The sequence below is a fragment of the Strongylocentrotus purpuratus genome, unplaced genomic scaffold (assembly GCF_000002235.5).
Source record: "Strongylocentrotus purpuratus isolate Spur 01 unplaced genomic scaffold, Spur_5.0 spur5_scaffold_15, whole genome shotgun sequence".
Taxonomy (NCBI): Eukaryota; Metazoa; Echinodermata; class Echinoidea; order Camarodonta; family Strongylocentrotidae; genus Strongylocentrotus; species Strongylocentrotus purpuratus.
The window spans coordinates 22,090,575-22,116,162 of NW_022145600.1; the positions used below are offsets into that span (position 1 = coordinate 22,090,575).

General features: G+C 37.8%; 2 protein-coding genes across 5 annotated transcripts in view; both read right to left on the reverse strand.

Moving 5' to 3' along the window:
* LOC575014 (gamma-adducin) overlaps positions 1–7,738 on the reverse strand; it is a 102,934-nt gene extending 95,196 nt beyond the window's left edge. The window contains exon 1 of the mRNA XM_030985824.1: positions 7,581–7,738. The gene's annotated coding sequence lies outside the window, so the exon portion shown is untranslated. The remainder of the gene's footprint in view (positions 1–7,580) is intronic.
* Positions 7,739–20,793: 13,055 nt separating this feature from the next.
* The window catches only part of LOC575159 (rho-related BTB domain-containing protein 1), a 69,891-nt gene continuing 65,096 nt past the window's right edge, over positions 20,794–25,588 (reverse strand). For all 4 annotated transcript variants that reach the window (XM_003724046.3, XM_030985828.1, XM_030985829.1 and 1 more), the window contains 3 exons: positions 25,040–25,155; positions 23,450–23,689; positions 20,794–22,533 (listed from right to left, as the gene is read on the reverse strand). In XM_003724046.3, coding sequence (XP_003724094.1) covers positions 22,288–22,533; positions 23,450–23,689; positions 25,040–25,155 — 602 coding nt within the window. In that variant the 3' untranslated portion in view covers positions 20,794–22,287. The remainder of the gene's footprint in view (positions 22,534–23,449; positions 23,690–25,039; positions 25,156–25,588) is intronic.

Consider the following 25,588-nt stretch of genomic DNA (forward strand, 5'->3'; position numbering starts at 1 on the left):
TTTTAAAATAGAGTTCAACTTGACTGGGCTCAACGACCAAGACATTCATTAAGAACCATTAGCTAAGCATTTTTTTTAACCCTGCAGAAATTTCACCGGTTTTTGCAGTGTAAATGCTTGTTCTCAAAACATAAGTGAAGATGCTGCTTTTTGGTCATGTGACTCTCCTTGCTTCTGTGCTAACGCATGCAGGGCAGTGACAAGTGGAACATGCCCAAAACTCACATAACAACAACACACACAAATTATTAAACACCTACAGGTTCTTATGGGTTTTCCAGTAGTGTAAATGACAGTACCGGTAAACAAAAAATAAAAAAATGTATTTCCAAAATGGTTTTTGGACCGTGTAAAAGGGCCTTATACTGAATCATAATGATTCACATTCACATATTATGTCTGAGTCACAAGGGAAAGGTAACATTGTAATAACTGATATGCATTCATGAAGAAATAATCAGGCAAGACGATCACTTCCGCCTGCCTCCAAGAAGACAACCCAATGGCATATGGTAGTCACGGCTTTACGTTTCATCCTTCAGGTTGCAGACCTCCTTCGTCTCGTTTGTCCTCCCTCCCCCCCCCCCCCCCCCCCCCCTTGGTGACTCACTCGATTGGAACATGAGCTCATCAATGACACACAAATTATGCGATGCAATCTGGACTTCGCAAAATCCCAGTGTAATGGAATATTTCCTTCCTCCCAAAGTACTGAAGATATATATGTACTCTGAATACGTACACAAGAAGGATTCTTTTTATTCCATCTTATGTATTGTTAATGCATACTTAGGGAAAGGAGAGTCAAAATGTACAGTAATTATGAGAACTCCAACAGAATGGAACTCAACATAGAGCATGGCAAGTATTTATAGAGCCATTTATGGATATTTCTAAAATCAGAAACATTGGTAAAAGCAAACATTGTTTTCAAGGCTGACCTTAAAATAATTTTGTTTATAAAGAGAGATGGTACCATCCCAAAATGAGATTGCTGATTACTCCTAATATTGCCATGATAGAATTAGAATTTCTATTTTCTAATAATTTTGTTGTCTTTTCTTTTTTGTCATATTTTGAACAAGTTCTAAGCTATTAAAAGCAGAGCAAGTAGCACTACCGTATATCAAAACTATATAAGGAAACAAATACTTGCACCACTTGAATAGCACATTATGCATATTTTCTGAACTTGCATTACACCATTCCAAGAAATTAGAATCCCACCATGGGGGGTAAAGTTGAGCTCCTACGCCGCCACGTGCCAATGTTAAACATTCTAACATTCATCTCCCATCAACCGCGGACTGCCGTTATTATTCATTAGAAGCTGCCTCGTAATGAGAGGTTAGCTAAGAAGATGGAGTCTACAGATGTTGTCACATGCAAACAACCCAATCAAGTTGCTAGTCAAGGGTGCACGTACCGGAGTCTTGCTTTCCAACTCGAGACAGTCTGGTAATAGAGTAAGGCAAGGGCAACAATTGCTCAAGATATCACTTTCGCTGCATGATGAAGGTCGTGTTGATTAAACTGCAATCAATTTCCAATTGCAACGTATTATTTGTCAATTGCAATTTAGAGAAATTGCCATCTTGATAAGCCAATCAAATCATAGATATTCTTGTCTAGAAAAAAATGGATTTCATTTCCACACATACTTTTGTAGCATAAGGTATAGTATACTTGTAAATGAAACTTGGCTGCAGTTTTAAAACATATCCTTTAGTACACCTGTCACAAGAGGTTCATTCGTATTTCATTATTACAATTTCATTTTCATGTATTTTCTATGTTGTGAAGCTATTTTCGTCTTTTTTTGCCAATTTCTTTTTCAACGCTCTCTAATTTATACTTCCAACAGGATGCAGGCTTCACAAGTTCTATATCATATAAAACATTAAATAAATCTTAAACAAAACAATATTAAAATGCAAATATGAACCCCAAAGAGGTAAGAAAAATATGAATCAGTGTATGAATCATAATAGATGTTGTAGTTACCTGAGGAGAACTTGATAGTCAATACCAAGAACTACTATAATATTCTGCAGATGGAAGAACAAATAAATCCAATAATAAATCCTCTATAGCAGTGTATTCACAGGTATAAATCCACAGCTTGGCACGGTTGACAATTACACATGGCTACCCTTCACTGCAGTGCATGAAGTAAAGCTTTATATGGCAAGTTGGCAATATATCTAAATTATTTAAATGTTGTCCCTTGCAACTAGGTCGCAGCTTGTTGGACACGGCCGGGTGTACAGCTACAATGAAGCTCTGAGGAAAATGAGCACATGTAGCAATATCCTGCTTATGGGCGAGGAGAAAGGAGGAGGATTTTGAGACGAGGATGCGAGAGTCCGTGTGTCTCTAAGGCTCATTCCTCTATAGTGTGAGCGGACAACACACGCCCATCATCATGCATGTACGAAGGTTCATCTAAAGTTCTGTCGAAGTGGATGACAGAGATGGGGAGAGAGCGAGGGAGATGAGAGAGCGGGGGAGAGAGCGAGAGAGAGAGAGAGAGAGAGAGAGAGAGAGAGAGAGAGAGAGAGCTAGTTCATCCATCTACCGTTGCCTGTCTGAGACTGTGACAGTGCTATCATCCAACACACCCAAGACACATCCACTTCACTGCAGGGTGTGTCAGCTTCAATACAACCGGAGGGACTATATTGGGCCAGTAATTAAGCCTGCAAGACAATAAGCTTTCAATGGAAATGCGTAATGCTCGCCGCCTGCATGCAAAGTAGGTGGTAATTTATAAATGGCTCGACTGATTAAATAATTCATCAAGTCGAAAGGGATTCTCTTAAAATGATCAGATGGCTTTTTTTTGCATATAATTAAAATGATTCAATTAAACCACCTCTTTGTTATTCATCAATGGCGGCTGCATGTACAGTACAGGACTTGTAGAGCTACTCGTCAACAAGTACAGAGCACAAATTATGTACTATTTACATGTACTGTATCAAACCCATTTACCCCACAACATAACCAAAACAAATAATAATAAGAAATCTGCATGTATCGTATACAGATCAAGTGACAATCATTCCTGTCAAACAACACTGGCTGCCCATGGTGGTGACTGGCGAGTGTATTCATTTTACATGATTGTAAAACGGTTAATTTTTCAAGATATCAACCACTACCAACATATTCATTTTCTTAATTTCCAGTGCAACTCCTTTTAATACTTGATTCATGAGGCACATCAATTATGTGTGCAGGGGGGTGTTTCACAAAGATCCCAAGTCAAACTTAACTCTAAGTTGGACTTAAAAATTATGAAGAGCCATTTGTAGCCTTTAAAAAAAAAAAATATTAAAAAGCGAAAATTCAAGTATTTTCAACTTTTTATAAATTCCACATCAAGAACGTAAAATCTTCTTGATAAAAGATAATTTGAATGATTTGAATCAACATTTTATGCCTTTTAAAATAACTTTTACAAAATATTTTCATATATGCTTACAGCTTTCCATAATTTTAAAGTCCAACTTAGAGATAAGTTTGACTTAGGATCTTTGTGAAACACCCCCCAGGTATGTTTTAATGCCGCTTCATGGTATTCACTTCATATTGAGTAGAATCTCAATTCATCAGCACTTGTAAGATAAAGAGGAATGAAATAGAACGAGGTTGTTCTGATTGCTCCAAGTTTAATAACATAAAACTCTCACAACTACCTTGTCTTTTATACTATCTTAACCTAGTAACCCTACTCATCAAATGCACAGCAGACAACATCAAAAGAAACTTTCAGATACAAACAAGTAGCAAATTGTTGAACAAGATGTATTCCCCAATAGGGTGGATGCTAAATATCATACCCTAAAAGGTTTGACTGAAGATGGTACGGCCATAGGTTTGTATCCCTCCATGGCACGGATGCCCCTGAGCAAGACATTAATCTGGATCTGCTACTCTCTATCCGGGTGTACTAAACACTTATAGGAACCTGAAACGATTTCCTGACATGCTGTAACCTCCTGACTTGACTGTCTACCAGTTACAGTGTACAATTTTTTTAGAAATAAATGTTTAACACAAAAGTCAAGAGAAAGTTGATGGATTTTGTAACCCCCACCCCCCCCCCCCCCCCCATGTACCAGTACATGCCATTTAATATTATTTGATTGTTGATTTGTCAGTTATCAATCCAAAAGACAAGTTGTTTTGTCATCATTAGTAATTAGTACTGTACATGCACAACACAGGTCAAATCACAGAAGAGTCACAAAGATTTAATATTTCATGTCAATGCACATGGCTGAATTACCATCTCAAATAAAATGAAAAACTACCCCAATTATAGAAAAAGGAAGGAAGTACACTGTATGTACATGTATGTAGACAAAAGAAATGGGTGGGAAACAGAATCTTGAAAAGAAAACAATTTCACATGGCCTTTATATATTAGAGTTGCAGCACCCTGGTGCCCATGATCTGTTATCTCTTCAGTAACCACGACTACAGTAATGTCCCACAGAGATGAGCAATTTCATCAATTTATTATTATTTGTTAACTCTTTGTATGCCACACAAACCTGCACTACATAGTATTTATCATGGGATAGAGATCAAAGGCTCCTGGCTCCATGGTTAATGAATTGTTTTTATTGGAAGGTTAATGAATTGTTTTTAGTGGAAGGTTAATCTATACTGGTGTTTAAAGGGTTGTCAAGGAACTGATCGAGACCAGAAATGGGTAATTCTGCACCAAGCAATCCTTCCATCAATTGGGGGATATCATTTTGTGCAAATTTGCACGTGTGGCAAATGAGCAACCGTAAAGAAAAGCAACTGAAGTGTAAAACGACATGGGTCCCACCTTTTTAGAACAAGATCTTTAGACTTGGGCCCTCTGTCATCTGTGCTACACCAAAAGACATAGTATTTTTCATCCCTGATACCAAATTTTTCAAGTCTATCATGTCATTCCTCACCTCAATCCCAAGGCTTGGGTCCCACTTTTATAGAACAAGATCTTTAGACTTGGGCCCTCTGTCATCTGTGTGACACCAAAAGACATAGTATTTTCATCCCTGATACCAAATTTTTCAAGTCTATCATGTCATGCCCCACCTCAATCCCAAGGCTTGAACTCAGACACATATATGATGGTTAATAGCTGACTTGCACGACTATATTGGTACCAGAGTTCAGCTGCAATACAAGAATACTTCTAGCTTCTTGGGCAATGTACGTGTACAAGAACTGCACTCATACATCTACATGTCTGCACGTTAGAGTGCGCATGCACCGCTAGAAGGGTAGAATTGGGAGCACCTCGGTGGCAAATCAAAATCAAAATAATATGAGTACCCCCTCCCCAATGGTAATAGTGAGTAATATTCAAACATAGATTCATCCTAGGAGTATTTTCCTCTGCTTGGACGAATTAAGTCTGGAGGACGGTCAGCGTTGTTGTTAGTGCTGTAAGTCAGACGCTATGTTCGTGTTCGGTTCGGTTCGGCAGAGTTCGGCAATTTTTCACCCGAACTTGGTTCGGTTCGGGGTTCGGTAATTTAATAGCAAGCAGCGTTATAGCCACGGCGGTCGGGACTGGGCAGGCCGCCCGCCCTGCCGGGCCCGACCGGCACAGAGGACTTCTGCACACTGCTTCCGACCAGCACAAATTTCACATTAAAAAACTGCTCTAAACGTAATTATTTGTGAAGAAAAATACTACTTACATTCGTATTTCCGTCTTGAATCGTGTTTTATTTTCAATTTTAAAAGAATCATGTTTTCAATTTGTCAATCAATGATATTTTTAAAAGATTTTCCGAGACGGTTGTTGTCTAATGTTAGAGTCATACAAGGTGCCATCTTGAATAGAAATTTTCAGGCTCGCCAAGAACTGTTTTTTATAAGTTTTTATTTTCAATAGGAAAAATATAAAATCCCTATTTTTCCTGAATAAATAAATACCATACGATAATAAATATTTATTTCATTATTTATATTGTAAAATTTGTCCGATATGGTTACAATTAAAATATTAATGTTTTGTTCAACGGGTTTGAGCAAATTGAGCTAAACTTGTTTTGATCACGCACATGTATTCTTGTTTATGGCTTGCGATCGCGACGTAGCGTGGTCAGGATTTGGGATTTAAATGGCGCCAGTGAAGTTGCGCCCACCACTGGATAGGCATAAATCACAAGGGCGGAAAATGGGAAAAAAAGTAAATATAATATGAGCAATCATAACATGAAAATTAGGTACAAAATGAAAAGTTTATTAGCTTGCAAAAACGTTAACATTTTTTTTGCCGAACATCCGAACCAGGCCTTTGCGTTCGGTTCGGTTCGGTTCGGTTCGGAAGTGCCATGTTCGGCGAACTTCCGTTCGGTTCGGCGGTTCGGCTACAGCACTAGTTGTTGTGTACTACATGTAGCTGACTTGCCGGCATAAAACGAAGACTGCAGACACAATATTATTAATACTCTACACCTTAGTCTACTCTGAAAATATCCAGTAGTACCTACAATGTAGTTCAATAGATCTAGTACCCGCCTGTCGCCAGAGATCTATCAAACTATCTGGTATCATGAAAATTAGCAACTCTGTGGCTGCATACTTGCAGACACTATTGGAAAGGGCAGCATCCCATTAAGACATCAAAAGTAGATCTAGGTCTAGTAGGTCTACATACAACTAGTTTGCCAACATCTGTTTCTATTTATTAACATCATTTATTCATTTATTTGATTTCCCTGAGCACAACATCAAATGATAACAAAGACAATAAAAGCACACAAAAATAATACAGTGTGTAATATCAATTTCAAAAAAGATACAGGAAGGACAACCATGGTATGGAGATTGCCCGAAATAAAGATTAATTCCTGTTTAAGAGCTCTCCTCAGTTTCTCATTGGTTGTTGTTCGAAAAGAAAATGTTACCCCCTCCCTACTACTTATTGAAACACATGTTGATAGAATTTAGAACATGGTTTTGTCACTTTTGTGAGACACTTTGTACTTGTGTACCAGTATAAATGTTATAGTCTTGCATACAAATTAAACATTGCGGCAGACACTGTCATCATTCTATTCAGACACATTTGACTGTGTAAATTTAGATCGAAACCTAGCATCGTAATTTATAATGAACGTACTGTCTGCAAGAAATAACAAGGATTCAGTTTTGTCAGGCACAGCTCAGCTCTCACACACTCACACAGCACTGTACTCGGTTCAAGAATCAAGGGAGATAGGATGATAGATAATAGATATACTTAGATTTAAAAGCTAGACTGCACACTGTTGTTCATATTAACCGTTAGATCATAAAACACGTTTTCACAATACAGCTTACTTCGCTCTTCTTGTACACCAATTGAAAAGAGATTTGTGTGCATACATGCGAACGTAAAAAGGGGCGCTGGCTTAAGTCATTTTCAAATCCAAGGTCAGTACACTGTGCGATGCCGTGAAAAAAACGGGCACAGGCGATCACGGATCGTGAACAGAAAATGACACCAGGGCAACAGATATCTTACAAGGTTTCAAGAAAATCGACATATAAAGCAACAAGCTGTTAGGATCATTACTCACCTACACTTGCTTATTATCCCAGAGTCGCCAAAAGACTATCCAAAATTCACGATTCTAGGCGACAGAGCCAGCAGCAGACGTACATGCACACAGTTGAACGTTGTGCAGTGAGAAAAAGATGTGCGGCCGTAGATTGGATATTCTGTTTTTAAAATTTACTCCCTCATCGATTTAGAATCAGGGTCTAATTTGGTGTCAATTTACCAACAATCAAAGTTCGAGAATTATTTTAAATCCTACATGTGATTGAATAATGATTTTTAATTAATTTTTCAAGTAAATTTATTTTCATTCCATGTCTAAATTTGATTTGAGATTCAATTCACAAATTATTGATGTGGAGGAAGTGTGACTAAAGTAACTTGCAGAGGGGGACAGGTTCTTTCACAGCGCTGCACCTGAGCTCAGCAACACGAAATGCATGGAATGAAGTGGGGACACGAGATGGCGCCATGCAAAAACTCAATTAAAATCAAACTGGCAGTGATCATAAATATTGATTTTGTAAAAGAAATTTAAAGTTGTAAGTTTAACCTTTAGTGATAGTTTTTAAAATACGACTATCAAATGAGGAAGGATGTTGAAAGGGATTATCTCGTTTTCACCATCTCTCTCAATCCTTCTTTTTTCCTCTTCTCTCAGTTTTCCTCAATCTTTTGAAACTGTCTAAAGGTAAACATTAATTTTCATGTGTATACTTTCACCTGTAACCCCGGACCCCCCTCCCCCCCCCCCCCCCCCCCCCCCCCCCCCCCTCCCCACTCCGGGGTCAGAATGACCGCATGCGTGTTACCAAAATGTCCGGTAAAGGGGTACTGTTCACGCACCAAAGTCCGGCTCGTACAAAAAATACACAAAATTGACTTTACACACCGGAATTTGCTCAAAATTGCCATATTTATGTTCCGTTTCAATATCAAATTGTTACCTACTTCATTATCTTCAATGTTCCAACCTAATGACATGGTTCACTAGTAATTCAACAAGGCAGTCATTGAATTTACATGTGGTCAATCCTCACACTACATTAGCCCAGAAATCAATCAGACATAGGGGTCCAGATGTATGGAATTCTTTACCTACCAATATTCGAAATACAAAATCACCAAACTCCTTTAAAAAAGCGCTCAAATGTATTATCATTTTACAGATGTAAGATATTACTTACATAATAATTTATATATCAGTTCTTATTATATCCAACATACCTTTGTTTTTCTGTTTTTCTTCATTTTTTCTTGTTCTTTGTATGAATTTTATTTGTCATATATTATATATTTGAAAGTTGTTGTAACGATTCAAGCTCTATTTGTTTATGTTTTATTGTGTGTTCATTTTCTAAACTTGTCTTTGATAAAACATTGTTATATTCTTTTTCACGTGAAGTCAATTCAAATGGATTTGTTATATATTTCTTTTATGTGATGTTAACTGACTCCAATGAATTGTAAAATTGTGAACATGCATAAATAAATAAATAGATAAATAAATAAATAACCTACTGTATATCCCGTAGAAAGCATAATTAAGCATCATTAAATGTTCACACGTTTCAAAATGTGATTGAAAATAATATTGAAATTGTCTTCAGTTCTGTTGAATTTGTTTCGAAAGTCTTCGCTGTCGCCGTCGTGTCCGCCGAGCGAAAAGGATTGGTTTAGTTGTTTAGGGGATGTTGTTCTCATCAGTGACGGATCTAGGAGGGGGCCGGGGTCGGGCCCCCTACCCTGGCCCCAAAACAGGTAAATTTAATTTGTTTTAATAAAAAAAAGAAGAAGACGGGCCTTCCCCCCCCCCCTGGCGCAAGGGGAGGGGGGTGTTGATTCGGCGCTAAATATCTCACGAAATTGAAAAAGAAATTAGTGTTCCTCAACCCCCCCCCCCTCCCCCTTCGCTTTTTCGCCGGCTGGCTGACTCGCCGCTAAATATTTTATCACGAATTGGGCCCCCTATTTGGCCCCCTTCCTTGCCACCGGCTGGATCCGCCCCTGGACCTCAAGTTGGGAGGGGTGAATCTTACTGCCGGGTGGATATAAACCTCATGTGCCCTATCTGGGCCCTATGCCAATAGGGATAACTAGCGAAATTTACAACATTACCGGGTACCTATTTTGAAAGAGCATTAATTTTCATCATTAAAAAAAATATATTAAAAAGAAAAAATTCTAATAAAAGGTTGCTTATGTTTTGATCGCCGCGAGGTATTAAAGGAATGAATGCAAAAGGAGAATACTAATATTTCAAAGAAGAAATACATCTTGTTCCCCCAGGCCTGTCTCCTGATTTACGGGGACACGTTAAGTACTTTTTGACATGCCGTGCAGCTTACTTTTCCATGTTATGGCGATAAAAGAACGAATTAGAGAATGTTATTACCATGCAACTATTATTATTCCGATAAGTCGAATACATTAAAGCGCTAGGTCAGGCAGCGTCGGAATCAGGATTTCCTGTCAGGGCGGGAGTGATCGGGGGACTCGAAGGAAGAGGGGCAGAAAGCAAACACTTTTCAGATTTTTAAGTGCCTTTTGGGGTCTAAAAGGTAATATAGGATTTCCCGGCCAAATTCGCGAGTTTGTCATTCGAATTCATTTACTTTGCATTTAAGATAGCGCAGATCAGCTTTGCCATGCCAACTATCATTCAATTTTCCCGATTTTGTATTTAATTTAGGATTTTGGTCGAAGGATTTCATAGATCTGTCATTCAATTTAGAAACTGCTCAACTAGCATTCAAATTAATCGGCACTTGTCGAGGCGTCATTTTTATCATTCAAATTAACACCTGTCATTCGTATTCGAATTATGTTTATTCAAGTTAGAAATGTGGAGAAGAAATGCAACACACGTTTACAGCTTTAAGAAAATGCAATTAAATACATGATTTGCTATTGGGGTCTTTCTGTTATTTAATTTATTAATTTTGAGGATAAAGCATATGTTTGTAGTCAGACATTAGGTAAAGAAGGGGCGAAATTAAGGGATATGGCATCTCTGAACGGACATGTTCATATACCCCGGAAAAGTGGGGATACAACAACACCTACCCCAGTCACAATATTGTACCCTTTCTCCATAATGAAATTGTGATAAATTTATGATGAAACACAAGACAGACATCTTCCTTACATGAAAGTTTACACAAATATTGAGACCATCAAGTCCGTAGATGTAAGTCTTTTTTCTTAACAATCAAACTTAAAGGCTGATGAATATCTGATAAATGTAAAAGTATATAAAGAGTATAAAACCCAGAGTATAAAACCCACCTACCTTCCGGTAGTGAGGCGGACGCTCTACTGACTGAGCCAACACACCGGTAAATGGGGCACTTCTTATACCATCAAAAGAGTCACTCGCCAGGGATGAAAAAAGTCAGTAGTGAGAATAGGAAATAGGTATTTGTCGACGGAAAAGGGGCCCAGATCAGATTTTGATAGGGGCATTTATAGGAGGTGAAAAGGGGCATTTATGAAAAGGGGATAGGTCCCTTACTAGAAAGGAAAAGGGGCACGTATCATTGTTAAAAGGGAAATTGTCAGAGGTAAAAAGAGGCACTTATTGCACCTGAAAAGGGGGGCAATGACCAGATATGAAAAGGGGCACTTAAATGAATGAAAAAGGGGCACTTAAAATAAAGGAAAATGTGCATTGGTTGAAAGAAAATGGGCACCGATCAGATTTTAAAGGGGCAATTATCAGAGGTTAAGGGGGCACTTATCTGAAATGAAAAGGAGTAACTTCTAGTACCTGAAAGGGGTCATTTATCAGAGAAGGGGGACTTATGAGAAGGGGAATGGGCTCTTTTTTAATGGGGCACTTATCATTAGGAAAAGGGGCATTAGTTGAAAGAAAATGGGTACCGATCAAATTTTAAATGGGCATTTATAGGAGGTTAAGGAAGCACTTATCTGAAGTGAAAAGGAGTAACTTCTCGTACCTAAAAAAGGTAATTTTTCAGAGAAGGGGCACTTATGAGAAGGGGAACGGGCTCTTTTTTATGGGGCAGTTATCATTAGGAAGAGGGGCATATGTGAAAATATAAGGTGCGCTTATCGGAGTTAAAATGGGGGAAGTTATTAAAAGGGGAAAGGGGCACTTATTACAAAGTAAAAGAGGCACTTCTCAGATTTGAATAGGGCAAGTATCAGAGGTGAAGGGGGCACTTACTAGAGATTAAAAAGAGCACTTATGAGAATGGAAATTAAAGGACACTTATTGCAAAGGAAAAAGGTAACTTGTCGAAGGAAAAGGGGTACGTGTCCAAAAGAGGGGGCACTTATTAGAGTTGAAAAGGGGAAGAGGCACTAAAACAAATTAATAGGGGCACTTGTCAAAGAACAAGGGGCACTATTCCTATGTAAAAGAAATAAAATAGGATGAAATACACATGAAAAAACGATCTTGAAAGAAAAAGAATGAGCTATATAAAGTGTTTAATAAACGAGAAATGTATATTGACCATTAATTTTAGTGCACATAGTGCTAATTTGAATGCTAAAAATGAATTAGAATGCTAAAAGTACACCGTCGCGATGTCAGACAATCGTGTTGCGCTAAATCGAATGACCAAATAGCGAAAGAAGCACTTTGTTCATCAATTGGAATGAAACATACATAGATTCTATCGAAAACTTCATAGATTTGAAATCTAGAAAAAGGAATATAAACCCAAGATATACCGACAGCACTAAAACCGTCGATTTGAACGCAAGACAAATGATTTTGAATGACAAACTCGCGAATTTGGCCGGGAAATCCTATATAATGTCAGAGGTAAAAATGTCAAAGGTAAAAATGTCAAAGGTAAAAATGTCAAAGGTAAAAATGTCAGAGGTTATTGTTAATGTCAGAGGTAACTAGTCAGAGGATTTTGAAGAAATAGATGAAACAAGTATCCCCCATATCTGGTACCCTCTCGTGGACCGAATTGGGCCACACCGTGATCTGTCATGGATGATTTGTATTCTTCACTAAAGAATGTAGGCCTATCTACTCAAAATTTAACTTGACTATTCCACTTTCGGATTTAGAGAAGTTGTTTGAAATGTACACATTTCTAGCCCTTGGGGTCCCATGGGGCTTGGATCCCCATCCCTAAGGATGAATTCTGCCATTTTTTAAAATTAAAATCAAAACCTGCGCTTCGAATCAGTAATCATTGAGCCTCACTCCCCAACCAGTTACCCCCTTCCCCCTCTGGGCCCAATGGGGCCACCCTGGGAACACATCTTTTACAGATGACGGGCGGCAATGGCTCACCTTGAACTTCCAGTTCTGGTAAGCTTTAAACAAAATAATGATTATGGTAGTATTTGGGTCAAAAATAATAATAAAATAATAATATTTAATTTTTATATAGCGCTTAATACAAATGTCTCTAAGCGCTTTACAAATAGGGCAAGAAAGAGCAACAGAAGTGAATATTTTTTGTTTAAGGATTGAAAGATTTGATTCATGGCCTTGGCCTACAAGCCGGGGTGGGGTGGTGAGTAGCAGGCGCGGATCCAGGATTTCTTAGGGGAGGGGGCCCAACTTTTTTTTTTTTTGCTCCCGAAAATTTGAAAATCGCTCCGGCCGAAAATTCGCTCAGTGGGGGAGGTGGGGGGGGGGGGGGGGGGGGGGTACAGAGCACAATTTTTTTTTTTTTTTTTTTTTTTTTGCTCCCGAAAATTTGAAAAACGCGCCGGCCAAAAATTCGCTCAGTGGGGGGGGGGGGGGGGGGGGGGGGGGGGGGGGGGGGGTAGTGAGCACATTTTTTTTTTTTTTTTGATCCTCAAAAAAATTTCAATTTGCACCCCCCCCCCCCTTGAGCGCCAGGGGGGGGGGGGGGCCTAACGCCCCAAAAAGGTCAAAATCACGTGATTTTACATGATTTTTTTTCTCAAGGGGAGGGGGGGGGGGGGCCCGGGCCCCCGGGCCCCCTCCCCCTGGATCCGCCACTGGTGAGTAGCCCCCCTCCTCCGCCTCCCCTCGACAATAATCGGGCAAAAAGTCAGAACTTTGGGCCGAAAGGTAAGTTAAGAAAGAAGAAAATGAAGCAGCACTGTAATATTGACTGCAAAGAATCCTTCGTTATTTTATTTTGTTAAGCCTAATATAGAACCATACCAATATTCAACCTATAACGTGCTTTTGTTTTTATATTTTTTTACCTCTGACATTATTACCTCTGATATTTTTACCTCTGACATTTTTACCTCTGATATTTTTACCTTTGACATTTTTACATCTGACAATTTTACCTCTTACATTTTTACACTGAGCCAAAATTACTGGGGTAGGGGGTCAGGAGTAAATTTATTTTGAACTCGATATGTATATAGGCAAGATTGGGTATTTCTAAAAGGGGGGCCGGGGTTATCCTGGAGCCAACGGTTTACCATTTTTGGTTACCATTTAATCTCCACCTATATTATCAGGTGAGGGCTGGGGGATATGTGCCCCTCCCCTAGCAAATCAATGGGATATCGTAAGCATAAATGCCTATTAGTGTTTACCCTAAATGTGCCCCTAGTAATAGCTCCATAGGCTTCTTCTTGTTCTTCTTCTTTTACTACTGTTCCTCTTCCTCCTCCCTTCTTCTTCTCCTCCTTCTTCTTTTCCTCCTCCTCCTTCCTCTTTTCCTCCTCGGATATTTTAGGAGTCCAAGAGCACCCCAAAAGCCAATTACCTTTATATGATTGGCAGAGAGATTATAGACTTGTGCCCCGACCCCTATACAACCAGAAAATCCCTAATTTGTTATCCATAACTCACCAATGAAAATGTAAAATGTACTGATAATTTATGGATCTACAACAAGTATTCTCTCTGTCAAAATTATAATTTTTACCTTATTTTCGATATGTCTGCTATACGATCTCATCCCAAGCATTATCTTGTATCTCTTCCTTTCTCTCTCCCTCTCTCATTTTCTCTCCCTCTGTCTTTCTCTCTCTCATACTTTTCCTGGAACTCCTGTGCCGTCTGTACTATTTTCCCTCCCTATACTTCTCTTTTATATCCCCCAGCACTTTTGTTCTCTCTTCCTTATCTCTTATTTCGAATATATGTCATTTATGATTGTGGAATAGATTTAAGCAACTGTTATCTGTTAAGCAAATGTTATTAATTTGTATATAGGTGTACACTGATTTATTTAGAAAATTCAATCACTGTGTGATATGTCTTAATACGATTTGCTGGATAATTTTACTGTAGTTTATTTATGTTTTTATAATTATTTATGTTTTTACGTAATGTACAAAATTCTGCAATTCGGCCATCTGGTTGCAAATGAATTTGTAACAAAACCATTACCATTACCATTATAATTTACAATTGACCATTATCGTTATCATCACTACAGCTACAGCTTTTGAGGTAGTAATACTATAATCTCTATTCTTGATTTTCTCCCTCTTGCCTTCGTCATCATCCCCATCCTTACCACTTTCCTCATCTCCATCGACATAAACATCCCTTGCATGAAAAACACTCCCAATACACATAGTCATTGTGGCATAATTATTTTATGTCATTCACTTTAACCCTAAAAAGGCCGGGCTATTTGAGGTCTTAGTATGGCCGGGGGGCATTATGGCCCCCCCCCCCCTTAAGATCTCGGCCGCAAAGCGGACGATCGCCGCGAAAATCTGCACGCATGTCAAGTGAATTGTATAGAATAATATGATAATTTCAATTTTTTGAAAATTCACTCATTTGCATATTTATGGTAATTTATGCAAATAAAGTCATTAAAATCACATTTTTACCCATAAATCATATATTATTCATATTTAATCATTCTTTTTCACTACATATATTCATTAGATCATTCTGAATAATAATACGACAAAAAAAATTGGAAGAGCCAGCTTATTCCTCATGTTATCCCTTGTTTTGATAATTTCTTATGTATTTCACGGTTTTTTTTAACTTATGTATTTCATTGTTTTTGTTGTTTTATTTCATTTATTACTACAATTCAACTATTTTGACTCCCAAAACAACCACCTAAACTTTTAACAAGACCCAATAACCCATGTTTGATCTGTTTTTAGGAAAAATGACTTTTCCATATGTTTTGTACACAAATCACGAAAATGAGCGATTTTCGGGCAGACATGCAAAGACAAAAGGTCACGTGACAATGTAACCGTAGGTTCGATTTTCAAAAAAATTCTTTTAAAAGTTGCGCAAGACAAAAGAAAAGCAAGACAAAAGAAAAAAGTCAGCGAGTGGCAGGGCGCCATCCATATGCGTTCCCGAGCAATCAGAAAAATCGTGGAGGGGGGGGGGGCCATAATGGCCCCCGGCCTTATTAGGGTTAAACAATTTTTGAATAATACCAATAAATAGAGAGAGAGAGAGAGAGAGAGAAAGAGAGAGAGAGAGGAAGAGAGAGAGAGAGGGGTGAGTGAGCAGAAGGGAGAAGGGAGGGAAAAAGGGAGGGAAAAAGAGAGGGAGGATAAAGCGAAAGAAAGTGAAGAGAAAGTGCATGAGACAGAGAGAGAGAGAGAGAGAGAGAGAAAGAGAGAGAGAGAGAGAGAGAGAGGGGGGCAGAGAGAAAAGGGGAGGGGGAGAGAAGAAAAAAAAAATGAAAGGAATAAACAGCTTGACAACTCGAATTAAAGAAACAATTGAAACCAAAATAACACCCAAATACTCGTCTTGTTTTGATAAATTTTCGTTTTTAATTTAGCTTTCTTTTTATAATTACATATCAATAAAGGCTACATAATATCACCAGCTACTACACACATAATATTTCATGACAAATACTTAATAAACAAGATAATACCTTCAGTTGTGATCAGTGAGGAGGGTGACCAAGTTCCTACATTAAATGACAACAAATCAGACTAATGGTAATTCTAAAATTAAAGACATGTTCACATATATGCCGAGGCAACTGCTGTTTTGTTTTAGAGAACCGATCACCAACAAATATTTTGTTCTGTATGTTTGAGGGTCCATATTGTCATACCAAATTCATAATATGAGCTCCAAATATTTCTTATGAGAAGAAAAAGAAAATGGCAGCGGTTAACGCGGCATATGCGAACACGCCTTAATGATTGTCATTTCGGCTAAATTAGGAATTTTATTGCACAAAGCTGTGTAGGGCCTTAAGATAAATCACAGTGAAAGTCAAAGTCAAATTCATTGAATTTTAAAAGAAAATATTTTGGTTGCTTGTTGAAACCATGGACAAAATTTCCTTTTCATAAGATATTTTTCTTTCGATTGAAAATGTATTTCAAATGGCCCCAAAGCATAGCTTCTAATTTATGTATTGAATTGGACTTATACATTCTATTTTTCTGTTTCTAAGATTCCATGACCAAATGTTGGATAAAATAGAACCAAACCTGCAAGCTCTAATGATTTTTCTTAAAAAGCAAATAAAAAATGATATTATGGGGGTAAAATGACAAAACAACTCCAGTAAAATCATGATTTTTGAAAATACAAACCCTCCAGAATTAGATTTAAAAGGATTGTGTTCCACCCTCAGTGGAGTAACACTATCACAAAATGACCTTTGACCTGCACTGACACTGTGATTTACCTTTGACCTCCAGTAAATCAATTCTAAAACTAGTCTTCATCAGCTATAGGGTTCGATCAAACTTTGGATGAGGATGAACATAAGAGTCTATAGAATATATTATGACAGAACAATGTCTCACACAATGATTTTCTCAGTATTTTGGAACAATTCTATAACTAGTTTAGATTACAATAATTTTCCATCAAGTTGAGAGAATCAGTGCATGAGGTACCTCCTTATTTAGATACACATGGAAAAGAAAACATTGGCACTTTGACATAGCCAGAGACAAAATTTGGTCCCTGCATTTTTTTCTTCTTCCAGGTCACTTCTTAAAACGAGTATCTGTACAACGGACCTGCTATACGATTATTCATTGTAGTCACTTTCATAGGCTAATTAATGTTCTACTTTTCGTCTGTTGAGAGCCAGGGGGGCGTTAAGTTCGTGGGAAAAGATGGAACTTAACATCCCTCTTGCTTTCAGTAGATGATTTCCAAAATGGGGCTAGCTGTTCTATAGAAGGGTTCATCTCTAGAACCTCACACCAATGTTTATTCACATCAAAGTATTGGAAAAGAGAGGGGATGATAACAAAAATGATTGATAGGAACTGTACAAGTTGAGCAGATTTCTAAGTCCACATGCACCCTTATGAGATTGCAACCCCTTCTAGAAGACAATGTAAAGCGTCTTATGTTAAAGGTTTCCACATCCAACATGTCCCACCCTCAACATTCTAGATCCGAGGTTCTTAAATATTGGCCCACGGGCCATATGCGGCCAATAAGACAATTTGAATTGGCCCGCCAAAATAATCAAGTAAAACAAAATAACAGAAAAGGTTCCTCTTTAATGCTATCAGTGGATACACAATACAACGTCACTGATTATTGACGCGAGATTCAAATAATCATTATCATTATCTGTCACCATATGCTAACACCCATGATTTGAAGAAGAAAAAAAAATGTTAACAATCATATCAAACGAGGAACAAATTCATATGAAATTGTTAATCAGAGGGGTATTCAAAACTGCTCTTTCAACATCACTCAATATGCCATTGATATGAGTAAGTAATGATATGACCGCAATTTTATTGCCAAAATATTTCTGGCTGGCCTCACAAATTAATTACCAGGTAAGAACCCCTGCTCTAGAAGTATCTTTTATTTTCAACACTTCAACAAAAGCAAATCATTTTCACCTCAAACAGCAGAGGAGAATGTTCATCATGTCGCTGTATTTTTTCCCTTTTATCTAAAACACTACAATCTATCCTAAAATGTTGTCGCACACGACAGTGGAACTGGACGCCAGAGGTTTCTATCAACACATATATCGGTACACAGGATAAAGTGCAAATGCACGCTGTATACAAAGCCATAAATTACATACAGTCAGTGGCTGCAAATATGTATATTGCAGCTGTTTTTCTTAAAAAACGATGTCCATCAAGCAAAAAAATAATACATGCACACGAAAAATAGTCCCCACAGGAATAGCATTAACATCAGTGATAATATACATGGCAATTGCATTCAATTTTTTCTTCTTCAATAAATACAAATTATCTACATCCAATATCATGACAAAAAAAGGAAATGGAAAAAACGCAACTGTTTCTTCCACAGGTATGTTTCTCACAAAAATAGCTTTGATTTTGTTTGTTTTCATCTTCCACAATCTTTGATTAATATGTAAATCAGAAAAAAGAAGATAATTTATACAATGATACATACTTTACATAGTATAATACAGAATGATATACAATAAAATGGACCACTCCTGAGGAAAATAAATGCATTAAAAAGTATATGACACAAAGGATTTTTAATTTACATATCAAATTAGGCAAGTCTTGTCATTTTCTCAATTACATATGAAGAAAGCAGTAAATGACAACTGCGCATCAGTTTGCTAAAAACTTCTAAGCAAGTCTGTCATAGTCTCTACAAATATAGAGAGACGTAAAGAGGACATAGGCCTATATAAACCAAAGTTAGGATAGAGTTACAACTCTCTGGATGGTACATTTACAGCATGTAAGGTAGAATCTACACATATTGATTTAATACCCACTTCTATACTACATGTTATCATAAGGGTTTAGAGAAATGAATATGCAGGCAATGTAAATCTGCACGAGTCAAAAGTGTGATTTTATGGGGTATTACTATTTTTTTTTAAATCACATTTTTTTCTTACTCTAAATTAATCATCATTCATTGAGCTTTATTCCTCTTCTTAAACACCTAAATCTAAGTCGAGTGTCTAGATGCTTTAAAGGTATAGCCATCACTAACGCCTTCGGATTTAACAAAATGTATGCATCAAATGGCACTTTAAAACATCATAAATATTTATCGTTTATAATACTGTTTCACATTAAAGTCTAAAGATTTATGAAATATTGCATGCAATTTCTTCAAATTAACTGTCCGGTTACACAACAGCATCTAGGTATATATAATTTTTTGAAAAATTTCAATACCTTTTTTTAATGATAATCTAAGGAAGCTTTTGTTTCAAGATTAATAATGCCTTATGATATAATATCCGGAGACCGTATTGTCCTTTATGAGTTTTCAACTTAAATCTATAGAAAGCCTGAGGCCACATGAGGCCTTTAACGGCATATATAAGTATCGAGACATCCAGGTATTACACACAAACACATGAGATCCAATAATTCTTCATCTTTGGAAAGTGAAAGTGCTGTATTTAAAGGTGCGATTGTGATGAATGAAATCGAATGTGGAATGATAATCAATGCATACCGACACACTAAGGAGCAGCTGAGTTTGATCGTAGGACAAACAAAATTTGGACCGCATATTGGTGAAACCAGGGGGGTGTTTCACAGAGATCCTAAGTCAAACTTAACTCTAAGTTGGACATAAAAATTGTGGAGAGCCTTTTATAGCCTTAAAATCAAATATTTCCAAAAGCAAAAATTAAAGTATTTTAGATAAATTCCATGTCAAGAACATGAAATTTCCTTGATAATAGAAAATATGAATGATTTGAATCAACATTTTATGTCTTTTAAAATAACTTTTACAAACTATTTTCAAAGATGCTAATGGCTTTCCATAATTGTTAAGTCCAACTTAGGATCTTTGTGAAACACCCCCCAGTACTGAGGGTGGGACTGAAAAGCACCCAAAACAGCTGACTACCTTGCTAGTATACATGTAGCCATGCTTAATGAGGACTGTAACCATATACAGTGACATCCCCTTCAGCAACCACCTGCATAGAAAGACAATTAACCTGTCTACAAGGACCACATTTGTTTGTTTCCCTTTAAAGCCCCACAGCACTACTTGTAGCTACTTGCTCCCTCTATGTAGAAAACAATGCCTAAGCGGTGCCTGTTGGTCCCCCATGATCCTCTTTTTCTTATGCGAATTGAGAGCTGAGTTGATGAGACAACCACCTGTCAGTTACCACGCTGGGTGGTCTAATCCCTCCTGGGCAAAAGAGTACAAACAGGCTTTAATGAACACACAACCATGTACGCATGGGGAATTTGACATTATTTGGGAATTCCCCCGCCAACAGATGTTATCAATCACCGGACTGGTAAGGCAAGCGAACTAAACAAGAACCAAAGGTAGACAATGTCTTTATTTATTTATTTATTTATTTATTTTTTTTTTTGGGGGGGGGGGGGAGGGAGCAAGATGTGCGGTTATTCTTTGGACATTCTATTCTGTTGAAAGAATATGTTTTGTAACCACATACATGTACCTTGCTCAAATCTATCATCACCATTGAAGCCTACAAAGATTACAACATCTTTAACGACAACCCTTGATGCAACTTTTGATTTCAATTCTCCATGTTCTTCTGTTTTTGTTGTTGATTTTTTCTGCAGGTTACCTTGACTTGACTCCTTGGCAACATGTGATCATCGGTCCTTGCACGCATCCACTCTACTTTCAATATAGCTATAACATTGATCTACATAATGCCTGTCTTTATGTATCCAAATTCTAAACAAAATTAATCAAATAAAAACTAAATGTGTCATTCTTCACGTGAGAAGTGATAGAGTGAATTGATTTTTGCCACCAAATTAAGCATTATTATTTACTGCACATGCACAATTCCTTGCTGGCTTAGAAGCACATTCAATACAAGCATTTCCGATGATACAGTTATACATTACTTTGTATATACATACATTTTCTTGTGTCACAGTGAGTGAACTCACAGACAATTCAATACTTTATACATTCATTTCAGCAAATAATATATATTTGTTAATCAAATAGCATTTTTACATATCGATAGAGATCTTTCTCTAGCTTACGAGTCTCTAGCACCATCACTTACAGTGTATTTAACTTCAACTTGTATTTTAAGAAGACACAAATTCTTGCATTTCAGAAGTATGAGTGCATGGACACACTCAAAATTACGCCCTTTACATACATGTATATATGTACAAGGTCTTCAATGAAATCTGAAACCTTCATAACCTAGGTGAATAATACATTTGGTAATTTTTATCATTTTTTTCCCTGAATGGGGCGAGATTTTAAAATTTCATTCAATTCTTATTCAAATATCCTTTTGGTTTGGGCAAAAATTACATCCTTTAGCATTACGAAGATTGAAGATGATATTTGTAAATTCCACATTTTTTACACTACCAGCACTTAATCAGTATAAGTAACACTTCGTACCTGTTTTTTTAAATTTTTAACTGATGCAATCCAAACTGGTTTTGGTTTAACTGCATTTCCTTAAGATGCCAGCTAAGGTTATCTTGTGCATTAGTCTTAAAAGGTTAACAGGACTTGTCCTAAAGATACGAGGTTCTGTATAATCATTATTAGCCCTGATTTAACAGCAGAGTTGCCGTGATGAGACTTTCAAGGGTATCAGCTACCCATTTCCTGCACCAGGGCGTTGAGCGGCAAAGGCAGATCAATGTCTTTGCTACAGGTAACGGTCTCGTTCCATTCAGGTTACATTCAGCCCTGTCTGCACCACATCCATCTATGACAACAACGGGGGCTACCTGCTAATCAAAAGAGTGGCAAAACAATGTAAGGGCACCGCAACAATGTTAAAGGGCACCGCAACAAACGGAGGGAGAGACCAAGAAGAGTCTTTGGTTAGAGGAAGGAGCCATCAAGGAGCTTGTTGAAATCACCGTAGACACCACTTGTGTTTCTTGGTCCGGATGTCGTTGCCTTTCTTCAGCTCGGCCAAACACTTCTCAAAGTAAGCCGCCTCGTCCAAGTAGTAAGCGGGTGGCCAGCGCTGGCGCTCTATCTGCTTGCGGTACTCCGGAGCAAGTTCCTTGAAGAGCTTTGGTCGGCCCTTCTGGACGTCGATGAAACGTATGGTCATGTAGTGGATGCACCAGCTATGGAGCTGGTGGGCATTGTGAAGCTAAACAGGAAGCAAACAAAAAAAGAATGAATTAATCTGTAGAATATATTTTCCAGTGGAATTCAGATCATACAGAAAAGAAGAACAAGAGAGCATGGTCTGAGGCTGACTGAATATCCCCTAATAACAAGTGTTTTGAGTCTGGAAATCTTGAGGTTAGCACTCTAGCTTGAGGTCAGCACTCTAGGTCAAAACTAGCCTTTGATACCACAGTGTCATTAAATCAGAGAGACCACATCTACAACTTTAACAGGTAGCACTTTACTGGAGTGTTCCTACACAATACCCGTAGAAGGTGTACAAGTGGCACAATGTGGCTAAAAGAATGCTTCTACAATTAATAGATGGAAGCATTTACAACAAGTCTTGCATTGGAAGCTAAAAACTTTTTATTCTTTGCCTCACTGATGCAAAACTGAGTGTAAAGGGAAAACAACATGTCATGCTGAAGTATTCTTTCAGATTGCTTTTACTTGAAATAAATGGATAAAAGACTCTATTGTACAAGAGTCGGACACTCTTCTTTTAAATGCATCGTTTAACAATATCAAACCTGAGATATATGGCCCTACGTGATATCAGTGTCTTTGATATGGTGTAATTTTGAAGCCCTAAAAAAATTGAGCTTCAAATGATCATGAAGTGCCTCAAAAAAGTAAAATTCTTTGAGTGACCAATTTTTACTTGTTTTCCCCAATAGTCTGTAGTGTTATGAAAACTGTTAGAAAAACGCAAAATTTGATTTTGATTTCTAATCATAAATATCTTGATAATCAGACAGGCGATCGGCTTGTAAAAGTCATGGGGTTCCTGACTGACATAAAGGTTTATAATTATGATTGCAGCATGAGCTAAATCCAGGATTTTGTTTCAGAATCTGAGACAAAGTTACCCAATCCCTTTAAAGTGTACCAACCTTAGCTATCTGGAGGACGCTGACGACGGCTTCGTCAAGGACATCTTGTGTCTCCATGCTGGACTGGAGCTCATGGACAACACTCTTCTCACACAGGGCAACCAGGTGGGGCAAGCATAGAAAGTTGGCTAGCTCTAGGACTGCCAAAGCGTCGGAGTTGCTCTCCATGTGGCACTGGTCCGTGTAGAGATACTCCAAGAACAGCTCAAAGGTCGCCTTCTTGAAGGTCTTCATCGATACCTGGGACAGGGCAAAAAAAAGACGGTTCAAGTGTACTAATCAACTAAAAAAGATAATTTTTGTATAGCTAGACTGTATAAAATCAACCTAAAAAAAAGTTGACCTGGCATTCTATAAATTAAAGATTTAGGACTATGAATAAGATAAGGGATAACATAAAATTGTGCGTACGGGAATCCAACGCCCACTTGTGTGCTATTTTATATGAGCATGTAAGTGTCTGGCATTCTATAAATTAAAGATTTAGGACTATGAATAAGATAAGGGATAACATAAAATTGTGCGTACGGGAATCCAATGCCCACTTCTGTGCTATTTTATATGAGCATGTAAGTGTCCGGCAACTAGTTTACTAAACAAGTCGTTTCACTATTTACTGAGGCTACATGTCAACTGCAATATTTCTTTGTAGACATGGAACCCCTCACATCGAGAGCAAAACAATTAGTAATTGGTACACTTTAATTTCCAAATTGCATTTTTGGATTGATAGAAAAATACCCAAGTCTATATACACTGGATTGGTCCATTATTGCCTAAACAGATTTTTTTAAAGGTGTTCCAGCTCATTATGAATGCAAAAATGTAATATGTTACACATACATATTTGCACACCAACCCTCAGAATTACCCCTGGACTATTATCCTTTAGAAAAATTACTGTTAAAGGCCCACTGCACTACTTGTAGCTACTTGCGCCCTCTATATAACAAACAACAACTAATCGGTGACCATTGGTCCCCCATGATCCTCTTTTTCTTATGTTAACTGAGAGCTGAGTTGATGAGATAACCACCTGTCCAGTGACCTTGCAGGGCAGTCTAATCCCTCCTGTAAACTACGGCAGATAAGCTTTAAGAATATTTACACCATAAACATCCTTGACAATTACCAAAGTGCTGGATAATTGTCCAGAGGACAACTTTCCCTATGAATCCTTCCCTAGACAACTAGATATTATAATTAAATTACAAATACTAATACGAGAACATTTGTAAGGGACACTTGTCTTGGGACTGATGTCCGTGAAACAATTATGCTAAGAATGAATTCTAATTTGGGTAGATGTCCTATGGAGACATTGTCCTAGGGGTGATTATCCTAGAATGGTCGTTGTCCAGGTGGATATGTGTACTTGTCCTAGAATCAACGCATATAAAACTATGATGAAAAAGAGAGATGCTAGGGCCCATTTCACAAAGCCTTTTTTCAATGACAAATGACAAAAATCAGTGACAAATCTGCTGATAACCAACCAGAAGCAAGGATTTTAGTAGCTTATAACAACAACTGTCATTTGTCACTGATGGCAAGTTTTGTGAAACACCCCCAGGTTGAAGGTGGTCGTACCTCTGATGAACTCTCCTTGAAGTTCCCGCTGAGCATGGCTAACATTGGATCACACCTCACCATCACCAGACACTTGTGACTCTTCACCTGACCATCCTCAACATTGATCACCAAATCTGCAAAGGTAGATAATAATAATAATAGTGGGTTCTTGTGTAGCGCTCATGTCTGTTAGACTTGACACTCCAGGCGTTCCGGATTATTACCCTGGCTTTAGCAAGGCTGCCATTACGGTGCTCTAGCATTTCAAGGAATTAATTCCTGCCAGGTACCCATTTACATCACCTGGGTTGAGTGTGGCAAATGTAGATCAATGTCTTGCAAAAGGACATTAGTGCCGCGGCGGGACTTGAACCGCGGACCTTGTGATCGACAGTCCAGTGACATATCCACTCGACCACAACACCCCTATGGGGTTAAAAGATCATGATTAGAACAGCTAAAGTATCTTGAAATTATTTGGACTAACCGACCTTGTAGACCTTGTATGGAATGGGAATACAACACCAATTAAAGTAGCTGTATGGAACACTAAGATACATTAGCTTC